This window comes from Carassius auratus, chromosome 50 (genome assembly GCF_003368295.1).
Source record: "Carassius auratus strain Wakin chromosome 50, ASM336829v1, whole genome shotgun sequence".
Classification (NCBI taxonomy): Eukaryota; Metazoa; Chordata; class Actinopteri; order Cypriniformes; family Cyprinidae; genus Carassius; species Carassius auratus.
This window is the reverse complement of record NC_039292.1, coordinates 17,667,122-17,692,916: the sequence shown is the minus strand read 5'-3', so window position 1 is coordinate 17,692,916 and position 25,795 is coordinate 17,667,122. Positions and strand designations below refer to the sequence as shown.

General features: G+C 40.4%; 1 protein-coding gene across 1 annotated transcript; it reads left to right on the top strand.

Annotated features, from left to right (window-relative positions):
- Window positions 1–1,094: 1,094 nt before the first annotated feature.
- On the top strand, window positions 1,095–24,073 carry LOC113067208 (NACHT, LRR and PYD domains-containing protein 12-like). Its single transcript, XM_026239524.1, has 20 exons — window positions 1,095–1,271; window positions 4,480–4,571; window positions 4,692–4,799; window positions 11,814–11,921; window positions 12,016–12,132; window positions 13,202–13,279; window positions 13,364–13,435; window positions 14,766–14,873; window positions 14,968–15,084; window positions 15,452–15,550; window positions 15,634–15,705; window positions 17,392–17,429; window positions 17,520–19,311; window positions 19,429–19,602; window positions 20,210–20,383; window positions 20,700–20,873; window positions 21,040–21,213; window positions 21,316–21,489; window positions 21,623–21,796; window positions 22,304–24,073. The coding sequence occupies exons 2-20, from the start codon at window positions 4,528–4,530 to the stop codon at window positions 22,428–22,430; spliced, it is 3,924 nt and encodes a 1,307-aa protein (XP_026095309.1). The 5' UTR covers window positions 1,095–1,271; window positions 4,480–4,527; the 3' UTR covers window positions 22,431–24,073.
- Window positions 24,074–25,795: the final 1,722 nt, after the last annotated feature.

The following is a 25,795-nucleotide window of genomic DNA, read 5'->3' as shown; positions in this document are numbered from 1 at the left end:
ATAAAAAAAAAGCATAAACAAGTGTAAAAACTGCATGACGATTTTGAATGTATTATGATTTAATTTATTTAATTGTGTATATTTATTTATTTATTTGTTTATTTATATATATATATATATATATATATATATATATATATATATATATATATGTAAGATCAGCCACCACTTCTGTATTAAAATATTACATATTCATTCATTTAGCAGAAGCTTTTATCCAACACGACGTACAAATGAGCAAATAAAAAAGGCAATAATGTATAATAATATAAGAGTTATTATTAATATTATTAAATGGACAAATTATTTCAGTTCTCTGTCATCATTATTATATAGTTTATAAGTGAGTAGGAAAAAATATTCTTACAGTTATATTAATCAAGTTTTTATTAGTAGTAATATTATTATTTACCAATTTTGTTTTGTTGTTTTGCTTTTTTTTGAAGAGCAATCTCAAATATTTGATCATCTTACGACTTAACTTATGTATTCATTTATTTATTTGAGTTATGTTTTTCTCCCCTATATGTCTCAATAATATTTTATCTAAGTCCCTTTTAATTGTCATTAAGCTGATTGTATTTTTTTCTTATTCACACACACACACACACACACACACACACACACACGCACACGCACGCACACGCACACACACACACACACACACTCAGTTCAGTTCAGTATTTATAATTCCCTGTAGGGAAATTATGTTTACAACATATACTTGCACAGACATTTGACGATTCACGTAGGCATATATATAAATAGATGTAGACAATAATGTAATACTAATACATCAAATTAATATATCCGGTCTAACTGACCATCAGAGAAAGAAGCATGTAAAAATTGCTTAACGAACGAATAGTAAATTTAACCTATTTTTAAAACATCTGGGAGTAACAATATCATCGAACTGATGGGAACAATTCAAACAATTCATGACACTTGCCTCGGCGTATTGAAAGCAATGGACCCTGCACGTCAAAAAAGAAAGAAAAAATCCTAAAGGGGTCGAGTTAAAAAGTGAGGTCATTAAAAAGTGTCAGTGTCAGTGAGAACGTGATGCTTTCACTGTGTGCTGCTCCTTTAACAGAACCTGTGTTCATTAAGGTTCATGTTACAGAATGTGGCAGGGCTGCATTCCATTTTATATAAGAGAAGGAAATGAAAAATAATGCTCACAAACAGTTGGAAAGCAGATAAATGCTAACCTACCTGGAGCTAAAATGTTTTTATTTCCTTAAGTAAGCAGAAATCTGTATAGTAAGGTAGGTAATAAAATATGCTCGACATGTTTATATGAAATGTTTCATTTATTAAATGTGTGTAACATACGGTAGTTAGGTAACGTCCTGGCAACATGTAATTACTGACCTACACATATTTAATTCAATGATTTCATTATTATGTTATATATATATATATATATATATATATATATATATATATATTGTCACGGGAGGAGCACAAGACAGACACAGTGGGCGTGGCGTCAGGCCTCGGAGAGGCTTTTATTAACAGAAATCATAAAACAAAGGGAATAAAAGTGGCCAAAGGGGGAAAGTGTCCAAAATAACAGGGAATCTGGTGTCCTCGTTGTGCTGCGGGGTTCGTGTGGGTCGGGCAGTGTTCATTGAGGAAGGGTCCAGGCAAGGGGCGGAGTCCGGCGGCCGCACGCGCTCCCCTCCTTGGTCCGGGGCGCGAGGGGCGGCGGCTTCCTCTAGCGGCCGCATCTCTCTCGTTGGCCGCGGCGCTGGTAGGGGATGGACGGCCCGGCATCCTGGCCCGTCGGCCGTGTATACGGGTGCGGTTCTCCTCCGGATCGCGGGTCCGGCTGCTCACGTCTCTTGTGGCGCGGGAGTCCCTCAACGCACCCTTCCTGGACCCATGAGGACACCAGCGTGCATGCACGGGGAAGAGACCGGTCTCCTGAGGAGAGGCGCGTTGGGCTTTTAAACAGCGGCGGTAATGAGGCTCCACTTCCTTCAGGTGTGCCCCATCACACGCCGCCAGCCCTGACTCGTCCAGCGCCCCTCCTCTCACACACCCACTCCAGTCGGGAGCCTGGTGAAGGGCGGCGATTTAGGACGGGGTGCCGGTGATAATCAGGGAGGAGGCAGCTGACTCGTCACATTCCCCCTCCCAAGCGACATCCCCGTCATCAGGGCGCCGCCCACACGGGAGTGCTACCATCCTCAACCAGGCTCCAAACGGTCGGAGTGGGCGGGGCTTCCTCTCCGGGCGGTCCTCCCTCTCGCAGCGCACCAGAACAGGGACAGAGAAACCGGGTTTTAGTGACAGCCTCAACCAACCACAGGGTAAAATGACCATGGAAAAGTCACTTACCCCTTGTGTGGCTGGGAGGCTGTCCCCAGTTTTCCTCCGTCCCAGTCTGGGTTCTCACGAACGTTTGCAAGCGAGAGGGAGTGACGTCACCAGATGTTTCCCAACTGCGCTGTCTAGGCTCCGCCTTGCCCGCATTCTCCACCAGTGTCACGGGAGGAGCACAAGACAGACACAGTGGGCGTGGCGTCAGGCCTCGGAGAGGCTTTTATTAACAGAAATCATAAAACAAAGGGAATAAAAGTGGCCAAAGGGGGAAAGTGTCCAAAATAACAGGGAATCTGGTGTCCTCGTTGTGCTGCGGGGTTCGTGTGGGTCGGGCAGTGTTCATTGAGGAAGGGTCCAGGCAAGGGGCGGAGTCCGGCGGCCGCACGCGCTCCCCTCCTTGGTCCGGGGCGCGAGGGGCGGCGGCTTCCTCTAGCGGCCGCATCTCTCTCGTTGGCCGCGGCGCTGGTAGGGGATGGACGGCCCGGCATCCTGGCCCGTCGGCCGTGTATACGGGTGCGGTTCTCCTCCGGATCGCGGGTCCGGCTGCTCACGTCTCTTGTGGCGCGGGAGTCCCTCAACGCACCCTTCCTGGACCCATGAGGACACCAGCGTGCATGCACGGGGAAGAGACCGGTCTCCTGAGGAGAGGCGCGTTGGGCTTTTAAACAGCGGCGGTAATGAGGCTCCACTTCCTTCAGGTGTGCCCCATCACACGCCGCCAGCCCTGACTCGTCCAGCGCCCCTCCTCTCACACACCCACTCCAGTCGGGAGCCTGGTGAAGGGCGGCGATTTAGGACGGGGTGCCGGTGATAATCAGGGAGGAGGCAGCTGACTCGTCACAATATATATATATATATATATATATATATATATATATATATATATGTAAAACGGTTATCAGTATGATATATATTTGCAATCAAAATAATTCAAGCTTTTTTGAAGATCCATATTTTTTTTATTTATTATTATTATCTTAAGCAATCAAGTGGCATATTAAAAGTGATCATGTCAAAATTTTATATTTTGGAGTTACAGGTTTTTTTTTAAATACTGCTACGTCATAATTATTCAACATTGCTGTTTTTTTAATCACTGATTTCTATGGTAGGGCACACAGTTAAGCCTTTGAAAAGTCTAGAACAATAACAATTTGGGAATAGAATGTTTGATCCAGAGCGACGGAGAAAAACCATCAATATACTGACAAAGACTTGTAAGATCACTTGATGAAAGGAGGAGAAAACATTTCAGTGCAGACTACAAGAGGAATAGTATCTTGCTGAACCCTTTTATCAACCATGAAGAACATAAAAGGCCAGCAAATATGTTCAAAGTAATTTGGATAGACCTGTGGAGTTGGAAGAATGTTTTATGAGAGACCTTTTTGTACCCATGGAACAGCCATAGGTCTGAGGTAAAGAAAGGCAAGGCTTATGAGCAGAAGAACAGCATCCCTATTATCAAACATGGAGGTGCACCAGTCTTGTTCAGGCTCTTTGCTGTTGCAGGAAGTGGACAACTTGACTGTATAAACATAATGGACTCTTTAAAGGATCAGGCTGTTTTGGCAAGAATTGTTATGCCTTCTGTGCCGAGACTGAAGCTGATGATCAGTGGACTTTCCAGCAGGACAACCATACAAAATACAGTATATATATTCAAATATGATGAGGCTTGGTTCAGGGATCAGTCACAAAATGTTCTTGAGTGGCCTGTTCTGTCTTCATACTTAAATATCTTTAAAAAACAAAACAAAAAAACAATTAGGCGAAATTTAAAGAAACAGTGTAGCAATTTGATAACCAAAGATTATCAGTGATCTGGAAACTGTTTGCACATGAGGTATGTTGCAAGATTCCAGTAGAAAGGTTACAGAGGATTGTTAGCACTAGGAGTCATAAAGATTGAAAACAAAACAAAAAACAATGCTCTACAAAATGGGGGTTGAAACTTTTGTAGATTAATATTGAGAGTGAATATGAAATGAATATGAAAATGATTAGAATCTGTCGTGTAAAAACAATCCATGCTTAAAGTCTTGATGTCATTTGTTGTCATGCAAAAAGCCTCTTTGCGTGAGAATTCTGTCTCTCATCATTTTACTTTGAGTGGTTTACATCAGTGTAAATCTGTTGTTGCAGGTTGAAGAATGGTTGAAGAATAATAATTTAGACTAGTCAAACACTAAAATGAGTGGGGACAGAGGCCCTGCAATTGAACTGGATGTTTTAAGGTTAGTATGGTTTCCTGTTTATTTATTTGAGTGTTTTAGCACTCAGTTTAACTCAACATAAAAATAAAATACATTATGACAGCTTTTGATCAGATTTGTACATTTATTATTATTTTAAAGCATAAACAAGCCCAATGAATCTGCTTCACCGGGACAGAGTTATGTGTCTTTAGGGAATGAGTCCATGTGTCCTCAGTTAACCCTGAAAGAGAAAACCTCTCAACACAGGTAAGATCTTAGGGCTGATAAACTGATTGTTCCGGTGGTCGTCTGAGACAAGGTCTTTACAGGGGATCTGTATCTGGGGCTCTAGTTGTCCTGGTCTCCGCTGTCTTTCAGGGATGTAGAGGTCCTTTCTAGGTGCTGATGCACCATCTGGTCTGGATACGTACTGGATCCGGGCGACTACAGTGACCCTCTGATCTGGATACAGACTGGATCTGGTGGCTACATTGACCTCGGAATAAGAGAGAAACAGACTAATATTAGCGTAGATGCCATTCTTCTAGCAAGTACATTGGGTGTTATGGGAAGTGTTCCCGGTTCCGGTTTATCTAATTAATGCAGCCTAAAAATCCATTAACGGATTTGGATATTAGAAGCATATTAGTATGTAATGTGTATGCCAGGTTAAAGAGATGGGTCTTTAATCTAGATTTAAACTGCAATAGTGTGTCTGCCTCCCGAACAATGTTAGGTAGATTATTCCAGAGTTTAGGCACCAAATAGGAAAAAAGTATTTTTGTTTGAAGTCTACTCCACATCTCCTCGTTCCTCACTCTGTGCTTCTCATAGTAGCGGTAGCATGACAGAATACTGGACCATAAACAGTAAGCAGCACCCCTACTCTCCGTGTTTTTGTTTTCGGTTTTGAAAGTGTTTTTGTTTTCCTGTTTATTTCTCCCTGTGGGATGGAAACTGTCGCATGCTTCATTGCCATAGCCCATAGGGATCTCCCCTTCATTGAGTATGCCTGGGAGTTCAGCAGGATCGTTGCAACAACGGCATTAGGTGATGCCACCAGAACTCTATGTTCTAGCACGGGGAGAACAACCATTGTCCAGTGGACCTAAAAGACACCAAGGGACTAAGCTGAAGGGAAGGGATCCTGCAAAGTTTGGAGAGTGTCCGGCCCCGAGCCAAAACCAGCACACTGTCAAGCCCGCCGACCGCTCCATTGTCAAGCCCACGTGCCGTGCCAATGTCAAGCCCACCAGCTGCACCGTTGTCAAACCTGATGGCCTTGCCGTTCACCCTTAAGTAAAGGAGGCGGATGAGGAGGAAAAGAATATTCTCAGCCCTCGTCCTAGCCCCTGCATCAGTTCCAGTGTCAGCTTCAGTGTAATGGGCTCGTATCTGCATTGCTGCATTGTTTCCATCCCGGCCTGCAGGGGTCACTCTCAATGAGTACTGTGTCATGTTCCCTCCAGAACTGCAGATGGCTCTTGCCCTATGAACTCTAGCCCTATGGTCTCTCCGCTCCTTCAGAGGGCGTCATCGCCTCATACCATGTTCAGTGCTCTGCTCATCAGCTTTGATTCCTCACACCTGTGTTTGACCCTTTATAAGTCTGTTTGTTCCGTGCTATTGTGTTCAGCCTTGAGCATTGCTTCCTGTGTATCCAGTTGCTAAGTTAAGTTTTATTGTGCTTGTATTTTTGGACCCTCGTATCTTTTTTGTTTAATGGTAGCTAAGTTTGCTAAGTTTATTTTTATTTTTATTTTTTGTTTTCTCTAGTAAATATTATTGTTACTTTGTGAAGATTCAAGCCCCTTGGCCTTTTTAGCTCTTTTGCTCTTCCGCTCTTGGGTTTAACAGTCTGGGAGTAGCTCAGTGAGCAAATTAACACTCTAAGAGTACCAGAGACCTGGGTTCAATCCCTGCTTAAGGCAGCCTCATTACAGCAAGACTGAACCATGGAAGCAAAAGCGGAAGAGTCTTCACCACCCTCCAATGTGGAACGGATCCTAGCGGCACTCTCTGAGCAAGCCACTACCATTCAATGACATGATCAAACTCTGTCTCAGATTGTCCAAATTTTGAGCCTTCAGCCCCAGGCCTCTTTACCCCAAGAACTCCAACAGTCCCCTGAACATCAACCTAGGTCCATCGTGACACTTCCTTCTGAGCCCAGATTACCAGCCCCAGAAAGGTTTGTGAAAGCCCTGAGAGATGCAGAGGATTTATTACCCAGTGTACTCTGGCCTTTCAACTACAACCAAGTAGTTTTCCCACTGAGAGCAGTAAGGTGGCCTACATCATTACTCTCCTCACCGGTAAGGTGCTGGAATGGGCCTCAGCTTTGTGGGACCAGAAATCTCCACTAACCACAAACAACCAACAGTTCATCATGGAGATGAAGAGAGTTTTCCAACATCCAGACAGTGGAGGTGATGTTGATCGTCGCCTGCTGAATCTCTCTCAAGGTACCCGGAGTGCAGCTAGGTTCGCCATAGAGTTCCGCACTCTGGCGGCTGAGAGTAGATGGGATCAAAGAGCCCTAAGAGCAACTTTCCACCATGCTTTGTCATCAGAGCTCAAAGACGAGTTGGCATTCCGAGACCCTGCCCCTGACCTTGAGTCCCTCATTGATGTAGCTATCCGGGTTTACCATCGCCTCAGAGAACGCCAGCTAGAGCAGCAGCGGGAGACCACCAGTCCTTTTTAGGGCCACCAGTCCTGTTAAATTATCTCCTCCTCTTGTGGACATGGATGAACCCATGCAGTTTGGGGGAACTCGGATATCCCAGTCCAAACGTAATAGGAGGATGAGAGATAGATGCTGCCTCTACTGTGGCAAGCCAGGTCACTTTCGTGCCAACTGTCCTGAGCTTTTGGGAAAAGCCAAGTCTTGTCCTGGAGTAGGGGGGCCTGGGCAAGAATAGGAACCATCCCCTGCTCAGCGACCTTAGGTTTGAAGATCCAGGCCACAATCACCATGGGCCAGCAACACCATCAAGTATGTGCCGGGAGTTTTATGGACTTTAAGATGGCACAAAGTCTTGCAATTCATCCTGTGACTCTCCAAGAACCCCTTAACATTACTTCAGTTGATGGCAGCCCGCTGGGATCGGGTCGGGTCAGTAAGTGCACTCCACCTCTTCAGTTAAAAGTAGGGAACCACAAGGAATTGATTCAGTTTCTATTTATTCATACTCCTAAACTCCCTATAATCCTCGGCTTCCCATGGTTGACTGCTCATAACCCCAATATTGACTGGTCCAGAGGAATCGTCACAGAGTGGGGAACACACCGCCAACTCTCAAATACTGCTTTCTGCTGTCCACCTGAGCTGAAGTCTGTCCAAGAATCAGCGTACGGCAATCCCAAGAGCAATTCCATCTTTAGGCTCAAAGCCCCGTACGTGGAGGTAATGGTTATTCCCAGGATTGAACCAGTCACAATCAAGCCCCCTCTTTACCCTCCCGGGCCATTCCGAGTTCCCCCGGAATACATGGATCTCCTTGAAGTATTCAGTAAAGTCCAAGCTGCCACACTACCCCCCCCCCACAGATCATACATCTGTGCTATTGAGCTTATTCCAGGAACTTGCCCACCCTGTGGAAGGCTCTTTTCCCTCTCTGGCCCTGAGAGATTAGCTATGGACAAGTATCTGAAGGAAGCTCTAGATAATGGATTCATCCATCCTTCCACATCACCGGCAGAAGCCGGTTTCTTCTTTGTTGAAAAAAAGGATGGTAGTCTCAGACCTTGTATTGATTATCGAGGCTTAAATAACATCACAATCAAGAATCATTACCTCCTTCTACTTATGACCACAGCCTTTGAGATCCTGCAGGGGGCCACCATCTTTACCAAACTGGACCTCCGAAATGCATACCATCTTGTCAGGATCCGAGATGGGGACGAATGGAAGATTGCATTTAATACCCAGACAGGCCACTACGAGTACCAGGTAATGCCATTCGGGCTGGTTAATGCTCCTGCTGTCTTTCAGGCCTTTATTAATGATGTTCTTAGAGAGATGCTGAATATATTTGTGTTTGTTTACATGGATGATATTTTGATATTCTCTCACAACCTCCAAGAACACATTCAGCATGTCAGACAGGTCCTGACCCAGCTGTTGAAGCACAAGCACTTTGTTAAGCTGGAGAAGAGCAAGTTTCATGTCCCAGTTGTCTCATTTCTCGGCTTCCAGGTGTCCAAGGGCAGCCTCCAGATGGATCCTGGCAAGATCCGAGCAGTCTTGGACTGGCCCCGACCCACTTCATTCAAGCAGGTGCAGCGCTTTCTGGGGTTCTCTAATTTCTACAGGAGATTCATAAGAAATTTTAGTTCTGTTGCAGAACCTCTCTCCTCACTCACAAAGAAGTCTAACAGGCCATTCATGTAGACCAGCGATGCTGACCATGCCTTCAATACACTTTAAATAACGCTTCACATCTGCCCCCATTCTAACTCTCCCAGACCCAGAGCTGCCCTTTGTCCTGGAGGTGGATGCCTCAGATGTGGGGGTAGGAGCGGTCTTGTCACAGAAGTGTAAGAGTGATTATATGCTTCACCCATGTGCCTTTTTCTCTGGCACTGGCTTGAGGGTTCCAAACACCCATTCTTCATCTGGATGGACCATCAAAATCTCACCTACATTCGAGATGCCAAGAGGTTAAACTCACGACAAGCCCGTTGGGCCCTTTTTTTAACCGGTTCAACTTCATTCTCTCTTATTGGCCAGGTTCCAAGAATTTTAAGCCAGATGCACTATCGAGGCAGTTTGAACGACCTGAGAGGAAGTTATGCCCAGAACCCATCCTCCCAACATCCAGGGTGATAACCCCCATCCAGTGGCATATTGAGACCACCGTCAGGAGAGCCCAACAGCAACAGTCTGGTCCAGGTAATGGCCCTGTATAATGGCCCTCTTTGTCCCAAATTGTATGCGCTCTGAGGTCCTGCAGTGGGAAGGGTCTCAGTACATGGTAGACTGGGAGAGTTATGGCCAAGAGGAGCGGACCTGGGTTCCAGCTCGGGATATCTTGGATAAGGCTCTCATCTCAGACTTTCACCAAGCCAAAGGAGTCAATCTAGGGAACGCCAGGAGCCATTTCCTAGGAGAGGGGATCCTGTAATGGGCTCATATCTGCATTGCTGTTTTCATCCTGGCCTGCAGGGGTCACTCTCAATGATCACTGTGTCATGTTCCCTCCAGAACTGCCGATGGCTCTTGCCCTATGAACTCTAGCCCTATGGTCTCTCTGCTCCTCCAGAGGGTGTCATCGCCCCGTACCATGTTCAGTGCTCTGCTCATCAGCTTTGATTCCTCACACCTGTGTTTGACCCTTTATAAGTCTGTTTGTGCCCTGCTATTGTGTTCAGTCTTGAGTCTTGCTTCCTGTGAATCCAGTTGCTAAGTTAGGTTTTATTGTGATTGTATTTTTGGACCCTCGTGTCTTTTTTGTTTAATGGTAGCTAAGTTTGCTACGTTTATTTTGTAATTTGTTTTCTCTAGTAAAAATTATTGTTACTTTTTGAAGATTCAAGCCCCTTGGCCTTTTTTGCTCTTTTGTGCTTCCGCTCTTGGGTTTAAAAGTCTGGGAGTAGCTCAGTGAGCAAATTCACACTCTTAGAGCACCAGAGACCCGGGTTCAATCTTTGCTTAAGGCAGCCTTGTTACATCCAGTGTCTGCTTTAATCCCCGAGTCTGCTCCAGTGTTGGCTCCAGCCTCTGAGTCTAGCCTAGAAAAGCTCCAGTACCCGAGTATAGCCCAGAGAGAGCTCCAGTCCCTGAGTTTAGCCCAGATAGGGCAATATTCCCCGAATTTATCCCAGAGAGAGCTCCAGTCCCCAAGTTTACCACAGAGAGGGCTTGTGTCCCCGAATCTATCCCAGAGAGGGCTCCAGTTCCCACGTCCAGCCCAAGGGGGGTACAGACTCCAAGTCAAGCCCAGGGATGGCCACAGTTCCCATGTCAGGCTCCCACAGGGCCAAATTAGGGAAGAGTTTTGTGTCAATTTATGACCCTGTCAATTTAAAGGAATAGTCCATCCAAAAATTAAATGGTTAATTCTGCCCTGAGTCCCATAAAAGTGCACCTACAACATACTTGTAAGCTGCTTGTCTAATGAGTGTGTGTAAAACCTCGCTTCATTATTGGGACAACTCACAAAAAGTGTGTGATTTGCATGTGACCAGAGCATTCACAGTCAGCCCCCTTTATGGTCAGAAGGCACATTGCCAATTCATGATCCTGGGTCTCTTTTAAGCATGGGAGCCAGGCATCTTCGCCTCATGGCTCGGTTCATGGGAACCACAGATCAAGTTGGCAGAGCTGCTTTCTCTCCTGCTTCAAAAACTTTAATTCTGGATCAGGAAGCTTGCTCAGCAGTCTCTTCAAATCTGCAATGTCTGCATCTGGCTCTGAGTTGAATGTAGACATACATGATGTAGGGCTTTCATCAGAGCAGCTTTCTCAAATGATTGCCCATCTCTTGATTTTTGCATAGTTTTAAGAGGCTACTACAGGCTGTGATTGTGATCCTTGAAGGTTTATCAGATGTTCGATTCAAACACTTATATAGTCAGCCTCAGAAAACTTTCTGACTCCTAAAGTGGCACCACTCTTATCACTAACATCACTGCAAAGAGCAAGAGATATGCAGGCCTTTTCAGTATTCTCCTCTTGCTAATGTGGAAGGGCTTCATCTCTAGGTGTCAGAACACACTCCACTCGAAGTGTAGCATTTTCCAAGGCACTATCCAAAGATGCATCCGAAAAGGATGTTTGTGCAGCTGGCATGTACAAAAAATATTCTCGTCGCTACGGTAGCCTCTTACATCAACCACCAGGGCGTGATGTGTTCTCACGTCTGTTTCGGGCAGGTACAGCAAATTCCACTCTGATTCCCTGAACCCAGTTTATATTCCAGGGCATGCACATCTGTGAGAAGACATCCTGCAGAGCCTGAAGTCTGGGTAAAGAATACGTTTTGCGAGGATCAAGCATCCCTGTTGTTGAATATGAGCTGAACGCAGGCAGCTTACCCTCACATTCACATACACACTCATATTCTTCAAAATGGCTGTGTTGATGTGGAGAGAAACGGAGCAGATGAATTGTCAAATTAAGTCATTATTTTTGTTTTTTTTTCATATACAAAAAGTATTATCGTCGCTTCATAATGTTATAAGTGTGTAAACCTCACTCCAAACTAACATCATAGAAAAAAATAGAAAACATATAATGAAATACCAGTTCTGTTTTTGTTTTTGTTTGTTTTTTAGTTTGAACAAGCCAGATAAATCTGCTTTACCAGGATTAAATGATGTGTCTTTGGGGACTGAGCCGATGCCTCCTCTGTTAACATTGAGGGACAGAAATGCTCAACACAGGTGAGATCCTAGTGCTGCTAAACATGTGAATACTGCCTTCAACAAGTAGTATGTCATGAAATCCTATCTCCATTAAAACATTTCTTCATTTTAGGTTGATTAATCGTGAGGACTCTGACTTCTCTCTGCCCAGCGGTTTGTCAGTGAAAAGTGAGCAGTCAATGGATCAACCTATCAGAATCAGAGAAGGACCAGTCACTACAGAACTGAAGTATGTTAGCACAGTGTTAAGCACCAGTCTGTTTCTGCTAAAATAAACAATGTAAGAGTTTTTGGTGCATATATGTATTAATTAGTCTTTAGAACTGTGTACCAAAATGGTCTGGTGTGAACAGACCCTACAATTAGCATAAACAGAGGCCTTGCTCTTGAACAGTACCATCTAGAGCAGTGGTTTTCAACCTGTGGTCCGCGGCCGCGGTGGTATTGCAGGTGGGCCGCCAATTATTTTCTGTTCATTTCCAGTCCATTCTAGGGCTGTGCGATTAAAAGAAAACGTCCTAAAATCACGATTTGAGCGTGCGCATATGCCTAACTCCAGGTTCACACACTGTCTGTGATGCGCCTTTTTTCTGAGCCAATGTTGACGGATCAGAGCGTTCTCACTGCGGTAAAAGGCTAGAAATAAAAACGTGCGAAAATAATTCATGTCTAACACATGAGCATAGAGTGAATTTGTTAGTGAACAGGATGCAGTTTAAGTGAGAGGAGACACGTTTTAAGTGTGCACACTCTCTCCTCGCAAAGCAGCGTGTATCTGAGCAAGCACGACCGGTTTTGTGACAGAGCAAAGGAAATCTGCTGCGAACAGAGAGATTCGCACTCGTGCATTATTTTAATGTGATTTCGCGTTATATTTATGCGCTCTCACTGCTGACCGCATACACATACTGTTTTTTTTTTTTTTTGTCCATATCGCACAGCCCTAGTTTATTCAATAAATATAGTTTAAAATCTAGCTTCTGAGTACTAAGTTATTAACCCAACAATAGCGGGGTCAGTTAATTTTTTTGAAGTGGGCCTTGCAAACATATGTGTTTGGTTGTGTGGGCCGCGAGTTGAAAAAGGTTGGGAACCACTGATCTAGAGCCTGAGCTGATTATAGAAACCAATGATTTGTTTCAATGGTTTCCACTGTGTACTTAGGCTTATGGTACTTTTGCTTTTCACAAAAGTTTTTTTTCTTTTTCTTTTTTAATCATGATCTCACATGCACATTATTCAACCCACAACATGAAGTGCTTGGACAGAAATGTATGAATGTATTTATTTATTTATAGCTCTTCACCAGGACCAAGTCATGTGTCTCTGGGGACTATGTCTATAACCTCACCATCATCTTTTATGCCTGAACACAAGTGAGCTCATACACCACACTTATACTGCCTCAAACAAGAAAGTTAAAAAAAACTCACTTATTTTGGAATATTTCTTCATTTTAGGTTGGTTGAGCGGGAGCAGTCAATGGATTATCCTCATAAATTCAGCAGAGAATCTGTCCTTATAGAACTGAAGTATGTTAGCCACGTGTTAAACAATTATAAACAATATACATCAATGTTTGTTACCATGAGATACATACAAATGCTTTTAATGCATTCACATATTTAAATATGGCTTCAGAAAGGTGTGTCTGTCTCATTCAGAAATGCTTCAGAAGGCAAACACATCCATATTTGAAAATCTGAAAAATCTAATATACAAGTTTCTTTCTTTCTTTTTCTTTCTTTCTTTCTTTCTTTCTTTCTTTCTTTCTTTCTTTCTTTCTTTCTTTCTCTCTCTCTCTCTCTCTCTCTCTCTCTATAAAGTGGCATTTCTTCAGTATTCTCCTCTTGCTAATGTGGAAGGGCTCCATCTCTAGGTGTCAGAACACACTCCACTCAAAGTGTAGCATCTTCCAAGGCACTATCCAAAGATGCATCCGAAAAGGATGTTTGTGCAGCAGTCTGATGCTATCTGCACAAATTCGGTCTTTCTGCCAGTGTTATAAAACTTTGGTGTGGAGGCATCTTCCCTCTGTGTGGCAGCATTGTTATTGATGATTCCCAGGGCTGTCCTTCGGGCAGTGCATCTGGTGTTACAAACGTACCGAGGAGGGCCCTGCTCCTTACCTCTCTCTAGGCCCCACGCCAGCTTAGGATGCCCCTGATGATAACATAACAATGCACACTGAGGTCCTGGCTCCCTGAGAAGGGAACGAGATGTTGTGTTGCATTTAGAATCAGGTGATTCAGCATTTCTATAGCGCCGTATTACCACAGTAATACAGTGTCTTATTAAGTTTTGAGTGAACCAGGATACACATAAATTTAGATGTTTTTCAATGAAAAATCTTCTCAATCACAAATCTATATGTATTTATATTTCTAAAAACTTAAAGGGATACTTCACCCCAAAATAACATTTTTGTCATTAATCACTTTACCCCATGTCGTTTCAAACCCATAAAAGCTTAGTTTGTCTTCAGAACACAATTTAAGATCATTTGAATGATAAGCAGGAGGTTTGTGACTGTCCCATTCACTGCCAAGTAAAATAAACGGTCAAAGTCCAGAAAAGTATGAGAGATCAATAGTCTGCCATCAGCTGAACGCAGGCAGCTTATGCTCACATTAATATACACACTCATATTCTTCAAAATGGTGCTATGGTGATGTGTAGAGAAACAGGGCAGATGAATTGTTGAATAAAGTCGTTATTTTTGTTTTCTCCATATACAAAAAGTATTATCGTCGCTTCATGACGTTATAAGTGTGTAAACCTCACTCCAAACTAACATCATAGAAAAAAATAGAAAACATATAATGAAGTACCAGTTCTGTGTTTTTTTTTTTTTTTTTTTAGTTTGAACAAGCCAGATAAATCTGCTTTACCAGGATTAAATGATGTGTCTTTGGGGACTGAGCCGATGCCTCCTCAGTTAACATTGAGGGACAGAAATGCTCAACACAGGTGAGATCCTAGTGCTGCTAAACATGTGAATACTGCCTTCAACAAGTAGTATGTCATGAAATCCTATCTCCATTAAAACATTTCTTCATTTTAGGTTGATTAATCGTGAGGACTCTGACTTCTCTCTGCCCAGCGGTTTGTCAGTGAAAAGTGAGCAGTCAATGGATCAACCTATCAGAATCAGAGAAGGACCAGTCACTACAGAACTGAAGTATGTTAGCACAGTGTTAAGCACCAGTCTGTTTCTGCTAAAATAAACAATGTAAGAGTTTTTGGTGCATATATGTATTAATTAGTCTTTAGACATGTGTACCAAAATGGTCTGGTGTGAACAGACCCTACAATTAGCATAAACAGAGGCCTTGCTCTTGAACAGTACCATCTAGAGCCTGAGCTGATTATAGAAACCAATGATTTGTTTCAATGGTTTCTACTGTGTACTAAGGCTTATGGTACTCTTGCATTTCCAAAAAACTTTTTCTTTTTTCTTTTTTAATCATGATCTCACATGCACATTATTCAACCCACAACATGAATTGCTTGGACATAAATGTATGAATGTATTTATTTATTTATAGCTTGAACAGGCCAAATAAACCTTCTTCACCAGGACCAAGTCATGTGTCTCTGGGGACTATGTCTATAACCTCACCATCATCTTTTATGCCTGAACACAAGTGAGCTCATACACCACACTTATACTGCCTCAAACAAGAATGTTATAAAAACTCACTTATTTTGGAATATTTCTTCATTTTAGGTTGGTTGAGCGGGAGCAGTCAATGGATTATCCCCATAAATTCAGCAGAGAATCTGTCCTTATAGAACTGAAGTATGTTAGCCACGTGTTAAACAATTATAAACAATATACATCAATGTTTGTTATCATGAGATACATACAAATGCTTTTAATGCATTCATATTTAAATATGCCTTCAGAAAGAAGAAAATCAGAAAAATCTAATAAACAGGTTTCTTTCTTTCTTTCTTTCTTTCTTTATCTCTTTATCTCTCTCTCTTTCTTTCTTTTGTGTTTAATTTGTGCCCCCTATCATCAACTGGTCTTTTTTGGCATTGCTGAGTTAGGCTGATTGAGATAACTGTCATCATCTCATTCTATAAAAATTGTCAAGAAAAGAGAAAGAAAACAGTATTTACAACATTTTCAAACTGTCAGGTTGTAATGTCAAAATGTAAGCCGACGAGCTATTTGTTCATTGTGTGCATGAAAATCTAAAAACAATAATGTGCACTGAACTGTGACTCAAATAGGAATAGATGTTTTTTTTTTATTGCTGTGTGCACCTTAGAATGTCATGGAAAAGTTCATTTATTTCAGTAATTCAACTCTAATTGTGAAACTCATGTATTAAATAAATGTTAACATGCATGTTAACAGAAAGTTGAGTGGAAGGAAAAACTGTGAAAGAAAAAGATGCACAACCAACTGAAAGAACTGTAGCCTTATGAGGATTGTCAAGCAAAATCGCTTCAAGAATATGAGAGAAATTCACAAAGAATGGACTGAGGCTGGGATTGAATTGGCATTCTTTAGAATTGTCGTATTCCTCTTGTTAAGCCACTCCTGAACCACCGACAACATCAGAGGCGTCTTACCTGGGCTAAAGAGAAGAAGAACTGGACTGTTTCCCAGTGGTCCAAAGTCCTCTTTTCAGATGAGAGCAAGTTTTGTATTTCATTGGGAAACCAAAGTCCTAGAGTCTGGAGGAAGGGTGGAGAAGCTCAAAGCCCAAGTTGCTTGAAGTCCAGTGTTAAGTTTCCACAGTCTGTAATGATTTGGGGTGCAATGTCATCTGCTGGTGTTGTTCCATTGTGTTTTTTGAAAACCAAAGGCACTCCACCCGTTTACCAAGAAATTTAGGAGCACTTCATGCTTCCTTCTGCTGACCAGCTTTTTGAAGATGATGATTTCATTTCCCAGCAGGATTTGACACCTGCCCACACTGCCAAAAGCACCAAAAGTTGGTTAAATGGCCATGGTATTGGTGTGCTTCACTGGCCAGCAAACTCACCAGACCTGGGCCTCCAGACCACCTCAGCAGTGCCACAAACTGATCACCTCCATGCCATGCCGAATTGAGGCAGAAATTAAAGCAAAAGGTGCCTCTATTAAATATTGAGTACATGTAGAGTAAATGAACATACTTTCCAGAAGGCCAACAGTTCACCATAAATTTTTTTTTTGGTCTTATGAATGAATCTAATTTGTTGAGATTGGTGTGTTTTTGTTAAATGCGAGCTAAAATCATCACAATTAAAAGAACCAAAGACTTAAACTACTTCAGTCTGTGTGCATTGAAATTATTTATTACACAAGTTGAAATAAATGAACTTTTCCATGACATTCTAATTTATTGAGATCTACCTGTATATATTGGAAAAAATACACACTTCCCATTTGACAATCTTTTTTCAACTATCTACAAAACCTAATATTGCAACATTAAATACATACTTTTCATTCACAGATGTTGTCGTCACATATTTTGTCTTTCAGAATTCAGCAGATGGAATCAAGATCAAATGTTCTAAATGGTATTCCTTTCAACAATGTCATATCAAATGTTTTATATAGAATGATTCAATATTTTTAATTCTAACTATGTCTTGTGTCAAACATCACAGAGGATCTGATTGGGACATATCAGTATAAGAGGATGTTAAGGAACAGGTGCCAGTGTATATTTGAGGGGAATGAAGAGCACAGCGGCCCCTCTCTGCTTAACAATATCTATACAGAGCTCTACATCACTGATGGTCAAAGCAGTGAGCACACCAATGAACATGAAATCAGACAGATCGAGACAGCATCAAAACATCCAGCCACATGGGATGAACCTATCAAGGCTAATAATATCTTTAAAACTTCTTCAGGATCTACTAAACAAATCCAAACTGTGCTAACCAAAGGAATCGCTGGCATTGGGAAAACAGTGTCTGTGCAAAAGTTCACACTGGACTGGGTTGAGGACAGAGCCAACCAGGACGTCCACATGATATTTCCACTACCTTTTCGAGAAATGAATGTAATTAAAGAAAAGAAAGTTAGTCTGATAAACATTCTCGAGTGCTTCTTCAATCTCAAGATAGATCCAGAAGTGTTACACTCAGACAAATACAAGATAGTCTTTATCTTTGATGGACTTGATGAATGTCGGTTTCCCCTGGATTTCCAAAACAACAGGAGTTGCTCTAGTGTGACTGAATCAGTCTCAGTCGGTGTCCTACTGACAAACCTCATCTGCAAGAACTTACTTCCTTCTGCTTTTGTCTGGATAACCTCACGGCCAGCTGCAGCAGGTCAAATACCACCTGACGTCTTGGACCGTGTGACAGAAGTGCGAGGTTTCAATGACTCCTACAAGGAAGAATACTTCAAGAAAAAAATAAGTGATCCAGACTTGTCCTCCAGGATAATCTTCCACTTGAAGTCCTCAAAGGTCCTTCACATCATGTGCCACATCCCAGTGTTCTGTTGGATATCAGCTTCAGTTCTCGAAAGAATGTTTCTTGATTCTGAGGGGGGTGAGATTCCCAAGACCCTCACGCAAATGTATTCACATTTCTTGATGTTCCAGATCAAGCAAGGGAGTCACAAATACAATGAGAATTCCAAAGCCGGTTTAAAGTGGGATAACCAGACCACATTGTTGCTTGGAAAGCTTGCATTTCAGCACCTTGAAAAGGGTAATTTGTTGTTCTATGAAGAAGATTTGAGGGAATGTGGCATTGACCTTCACATTGCATCAGTGTATTCAGGAGTTTGTACCCAAATCTTCAGAGAAGTAGCGGGGCTACTTCAGGAAAGGGTCTTCAGCTTCATACACTCAAGTATACAGGAGTTTCTAGCTGCATTGTATGCGTTTCTTGTGTTTGTCAACCATAAACGGAATGTCCTCAGTCAGACGACAAATGCTAAAATCATTAATACTTTCAAAAAAATGTCAGTGCAGGAATTTTTAAAGTGTGCTGTAGATAATGCTTTAGCAAGTGAAAATGGACATTTGGACCTTTTCCTTCGCTTCTTGTTGGGACTGTCCCTTGAGTCCAACCAGACTCTTTTTAAGGGACTCCTGAATGAGGTGAGTGATACTGATAGCAGCATAAAAATGATTCAATACGTCAAGGAAAAAATAAGGGACCACCCTTCAGCAGAGCAGGCAATAAGTCTTTTCCATTGCCTAAGTGAAATGAAAGATGATTCTTTGGTTGAGGAAATGCAGGACTTCATTAATTCACATGGTTTTATTGGTGGAAAGCTATCTCCTTCAAGCTTTTCTGCTTTGGCCTACATATTGCTCACATCTGCAGAAGAACTGGATGTGTTTGACTTGTCAAAGTTTGTTCATCCGAGCATGTCTTCAAATGAGGGACTGTTAAGATTGCTGCCAGTTATCAAAGCATCCCGATCAGTTATGTAAGTTTGTCATGCCAGAAACTTACTCTTCCCAAGTATTTTAAACACAGGTGTGGATGCTTAGTCAGCATATTCCAAGAACACAGTACCTTAACCTGCTTTCTTTATTTCCTTCAGATTGATGTCCTGTAATGTGACAGATAAAGGCTGTTTAGGCCTGTCCTCTGTACTTAGTTCAAGTCTCTCATATCTGAGAGAACTGGATCTGACTTCCAACAATCTTCAAGATTCAGGAATAAAACAACTTGCTGCCGGACTGGGGAATCCTCAGTGTAAACTAGAAATTTTGAGGTAGGATGTAGACTGTGCCCATGACATGTATTAAAAAAACAATGAAGTGGTAAAAATTGCCAAATTAGCAGTATCTATGGCTTTTGATTATAAAAAATAAAATTTGTTAAATGTCGTGTAGAGTTATTGTATGCACGAAAATAAAATGTCCCTGCTTCCACACTTGCCTGGCCAGAGGAACATTTGGTTTAGACAATTTCACATCATACATTAAAAAATAGCTCTTAAGTCCTAAATTATTTTTCAAAATGTTCTCCTAAAATACCTGATAATAAAAATAGACACAAAGACAGCTGTGACACACAGTTCAGAGCTATACAATAAATGTAGATAGCTCGGCTAAATTGGCTTTGGAATGACTTCCTGTCCATATTTTCCAACCTTCGACCCAACACACTTTAATAGACTTTTCTTGAGACAATGTTGCGATATCTGTTAAAACTAGAAAACTTTGAGATTATCCTTCTCTTTTTCTTCAGTTGTGAAAATTGTGAAATGGAAAACTTTAGTAAAACTCCATTTGCTGTCCATTGATTCACATTGGTATGTTGAAGAAACAACAAACATATTTTATTTGTGATTTTTCTTTTCTTTCTTGTGGTTGTAGACTTTTCAATTGCAGCATCAGTGAAAATGGCTGTGCTTCTTTGGCTTCGGCTTTGAAGTCAAACCCAGCTCACTTAATTGAACTTGATTTGACGCACAACAACCCTCATGATACAGGTGTGAAAATGCTTTCTGATGTGCTAACAGATAGAAGCTGTAAACTGGAAACACTAAGGTGGGTTCTAATATGTTATAAGTGGACACTTAAATATATAACTTTCACTTGGGTTTACTCTACAGTGTTGCTATTCATTTTAAAATCTTTCTTGTTTTTTATAATCAAATGGTAATCCCTCATAAATTTCTGTGGTATTGAGTTTCATTTTTGAACAAAGCAATTGCAGAATTACAGATTGATTTGAATAGACCATGTCCATTTAGTATCAAACACTACTTTATTTTTCTTTTGCAATAAAAATAAGTACTTGTAACCACATCAAATGCATGTTTTGTCCAGTCTACAATGTTAAATTGAGGCCATTGTTTTTTAGGTTGATGGCCTGTGAACTTACTAGGAAAAGTTGTGCGGCACTGGCCCAAGCACTTCAGTCCACCTCTACTAGCCTGAAACATTTAGATTTAAGTTTAAATGACCTTCAGGATTCAGGAGTGGAACTGCTCTGTGTTGGTCTAAAGAGTCCTTCCTGCAGGCTTGAGACATTAAGGTATTACAATCAGACAAGTTGACAGTGTTCATGTGCTGAGTAGCACACGACCCACAGGATATTAACATGATGTCGATAGATGACTGATCTGATTCTGAGGAAATAATATCACATGCTTTGTATCACATGACAATTGTTCATGATTATCTCCCTTTACTATTTGCAGTCTATCAGACTGTAAAATTACAGCCTATGGATGTTCTGCATTGTCACCTGCTTTAAAGTCAAACCCATCACACATGAGAGAGTTGGACCTCAGCATTAACAACCTCTCAGACTCAGGATTAAAGCATCTGCTCCCTGTGTTTGAAGACACACGTTTGCATCTTGAGAGATTATGGTAATAGGCCTTCAGTTTCTTTTATCATGTAATGTACATCTCACAATTAACATAGGAGACTGGATGGAAATTTGGAGCATGTTGTTTTTGTGCTTTTCTCAGGCTGAATAACTGCAATCTCACACATGAAAGCTGTCGGATGATGGGTTATGTAAATAAACCAGAACACTCAGGTCTGAGAGAGCTGAACATCAGTGCTAATGCAATACTGGACTCAGGCTTGAAGCAGCTTTCAGTGGCACTTTGCCAACTTCTGTCAGGACTGCAGTCATTGAGGTAATACAGATTTTGATTTCTGTTCACCCATGAATGGTGAATCTGTACAATACAGAAAATGTGACTGTTTTTCCTTGAACAAAATATGTAATTTAATAAAGTTATTGTGTTATAATTGCATTAAACTTTGCAGTGTAACATACTGTGGGATTACAGCAGATGGGTGTGCTGTTCTGGCATCAGCTCTCAGCTCTAACCAGTCACAGTTAAAAACACTGGATCTCAGAGGAAATAATCTGACGGATTCAGGAGTGAAGTCACTCTCAGATCTACTGGAGGATCCACAAAGTAAATTAGAAGAACTTGAGTGAGTATTTGAAACTTAGTATGCAGACAGTATACTCCTTGTGTTATTACATAATATATCCTACACCTATTTAAAAATTAGGTGTTATTTAAATAATAAGCAAGGATTGGATTATTATATTTTTTTTTGTTGTTTGCAACAATATTCAGGTGAATCTTAAGGAAATGTTTGGGCCATATTTTGCAACGAAACAAATAGACAGACGTGGAAATTTAAAGATACTAATTGTAGTAATAAGAATGAAGTACTATTGGTACTATTGCATTACGGTAATGAGAAATGGGTAGTGTGTAATTGTCACGCAAATTATTTCACAATGCAGATATTGCAACAAAAATGCCTAAAATATATTTTATTTCCTTATGCAAGGTGGCTACCATTTCTTTGTTATTTTTTCTGTTTGGTTGTGAAATATGACCCAGACACATTCTTGAGATTTAGTTTCTCTTTAATATTTATTTTACAATATCCCAGTACAAATGACTAATTTAAATGTCCACCTCACAGATTCATGGATGGAATAATATCCAAAAATCAGGCAGCTATTGATGATTCCCACAAACAGAAAGCTCTACCTGAACATTCAACAAAATCAAAAGAACAAACAACAAAAGACATGTGCGTATGCTTTTAAAAAAAACGTGACTGTTATTACTACATTTAGTGTGAGTCGGACAATTTTGCTCACTGCTGTGTTACACCAGTCCAGAAAAAGCAGACCTAAAATAAAGTTTTATATTAGATCACTAGTTAAAGTGTGACATCTGCAGTGACTGTGTGGGGACATGTTCAGTTCACCTCATTTCATCGTGGCCATGACATATTAACTAAAATGTTTAATAAAATGTTGTGGCCACAAGATCCTATTGAGGGAACAGCATCCATTTCTCGTGGGCACGAGTTTAATAAATGTAAACATCTTAAAACAATATTTTATTTTGAATGAAGAAATTATTATATTAATTATTATAGAAATTATCAGCCATAGGCCAAGGTGCCCAGACTGTATTGCGCGCGATGTAGACAGCATTCAAATGAAGTCTATCATGAATAAATGTAACATAAAGCACATCAAATAAAATAGACCTACATAAACATTTTATCCATTAGCTTAAGTCCTTTAACTGATTGTCTTTTTCTGTAATATTTGTATATATTTTTTTATATTCGCTTTTATGTATTTGATTTATTTCCCCTTTATTTCAATCTTTTTACTTAATGTTCTGAACAGCTTTGTAAATAATAGCCTACTGTGAAAGCCTGACATGCCAGTAAAGCTTTGATTATGCTGCTTGACTGAAATTTTTACTGGAAGTGCAGTTTAAAGGTTAAATTTAACATATATTTAATTTTATTTATAGGCTATAACAAAAAATACTATAGTGTTTCATTGAAAAATATATTATTTGTGTATCATTTGTAAATGAAAACACAACACGCTCATTTATCGGCACACACGGGTGTAAATACAATTGTCAGGCGTTTACAGTATTTGCAAAATAACTGGTAGCATATTAATAACAGATCATTATTTGGTAAAGCGATATGCAAGCTATAACAATATAGCCCTAACCAGTTAATTTAATATTATTATATCATAATGTATTAATATTAATAATAATAATATGGGAATATGAAATAAAAATATACAATCAATTAACAAATTTACAAGATTGTGGGATTTATAAAAATGTTTCTCCATCTCTGCTAAATGCAGTTTGCTCTGCTCACACAGTTTTGTTCACGCATTAAACTCGTGGCCACGAGAAATGTTGTTCTCTCAACACAGGATCTAAGGTGTTGTTACCTCGACAATGATCTTGTGGCCATGACATATTATCACATTCCCATGAGTTAATATGTTGTGGGTGAGTAAACCGAACATGTCCCTCCTGGTCACCGTAGACATCAGGTCTCAGTGCTGCTTATCATCTGAATTATTCAAACTGACAAGGAAAGGTCATCATGGAAACTACTTCTTGGAAAATGGCCTGGAACAGCTGTACAGATTACGCAGCATGTGCGTGACATGGCCTTATGGGTACAGAATGAATCATGCATAGCTTCATTCTTTAGCACGAACGGAATGACAGAAACATTTCGGAGTAGAGGTACAAGGGAAACTCTGAGGAATAGCAGGTTTGTCAGTCAGCCACAGATACAGGTGTTTGAAGATGTGTTATGTAAATATAGATCCAACGAATGGCTCATTGGTAAAAGCATTGCGTTAGCAGTGCAAAAGGTCAGGGGTTCAATTCCTAGCGAACACACATACTGGTTAAAAAAAATGTATAGCCTGTAAGTTGCTTTGTATAAAAGTGTCTGATAAATGTAATGTAAATCTGCTGCATTGTGAAACCTTTACTTTAGTGTACGTCTATATACAAATTAATGACAAATATGTATGTACATTGTATATATACAAATATAAGATTTAGTTGATTATTATAGTTAAAACATTTTGATATCGACAGCTGCTAAATATGTTGACTTGGCAAATATTTATACAGTATTTTCTGTAAACTACAACCTCTTCTGAGATCCTAAGCATCTGACTTTATCTTTCCACTTGGAAACCAGTCACAATACCCTAGCAACCGCCTAGTAACAGCCTAGCATCTTAGCCTAAATGCCTAGGAATGACTCAAAACACCATAATAACCAGCAAGCAACATCTACATCTGTTCAAACTAAGTATAACATTTTTTGAAATATCGAATTCAGTCACTCATCAATCAACAAAAGTTACATAAAGCTACATAAAACATGTAAGAAAATAATAGTCAATGTAGAGTGAAGCATCATTTGTTTTGAGTTTACAAAACAATGAAACGCACAACAATGATGTAAGTCTGTGCATGAACAGAAGAGGGCAGGATAGCATCTTAATTAAATTAAGACATTTCAGTGGAAATATTATTAACATATTCCTTATGTCAAGATACGCCATTCCTGATTTCTTTCTCTCACAAGTTTCCTGTTTTTTTTTCTTATTATTTTTTGTTTCTTTTTTGTTCAACTAGACTAATATTGACAGATACACAGAAAAATGACCAAGCATCATCAAGTGTTTCATTTGAATGTTTATTTATAAAACCAGAAAGAGGGCATCATTTCATTAATAGTCATTATAATTATTACAGCATATGTTTTTTTTTTATTGTATTTGTTGTATTGATATTCAGTGTTCACCAGTTCTTTCTTTGGTTTGTCATAACAAACCATTCTCCATATGGAAACAATTATAAAATGTAACTTTGGTCAAAAGTTGTGCCTTTTTGTTTAAGATATTGCATTGCGATTGGGTCTATATTGATAATTGGGTCCATCTTGGTAAAAATAAACATTTTAAATAATTACGTTCTTGCACTGATAAGTGCTACACTTGATTTATTTATGAGCGCATTTAACGCCAGACCACACTGATTTAACAGCACCTGCATGCATCTCATTCATAAAATTCATTATTTTTGAGTAACTGCACAAGGAAAGTGTTTCAAAAAGAAATAAAAAATGCAACAAAAGAATATGGTCAATTTGGCATACCACAAATAAATACTCTATTAAGGCAAACTTCATTTCTAAAACAAACAATCTATGAAAGAAGTGCATTTCATTAAAAATTCTGCTCATGCAGACATGATGCAGGCAATATTAAACTGTGAATTCATATGTAACAAAGATAAACAATAGCTGCGTTTATATGATACAGGACTTCTATAAGCACACCTAAGTTTATCTTAAATTCTCACCAAAATGATCCAGGTTCCTAAAATTCATGCTGTTCAGCCAGTGCTGTGCTTAAGCAAAAAATACCATTAAACAAGCTACACCCAACTAACACCACCTCGAACCTTCTGAGGTGTAATGAGCAGGTGAACTATCCTAACTAAGCTAACTGGCACCTATCACCACTTTCACAAATAAGGGTCATCACACCTGAGATTAAATGCACAATATCTGCTACTTGTAAACAATTCATAAGCCATGCAGTCAAAG

Bases quoted from the DNA above. Each gene is read 5' to 3' on its own strand.
- LOC113067208 (XM_026239524.1), top strand. From the start codon at position 4,528: ATGAGTGGGGACAGAGGCCCTGCAATTGAACTGGATGTTTTAAG. The intron at 15,551-15,633 runs GTGAGCTCATAC...TCTTCATTTTAG, and splicing joins TCTTTTATGCCTGAACACAA to GTTGGTTGAGCGGGAGCAGT. The intron at 15,706-17,391 runs GTATGTTAGCCA...TTTGTCTTTCAG, and splicing joins TCTGTCCTTATAGAACTGAA to AATTCAGCAGATGGAATCAA.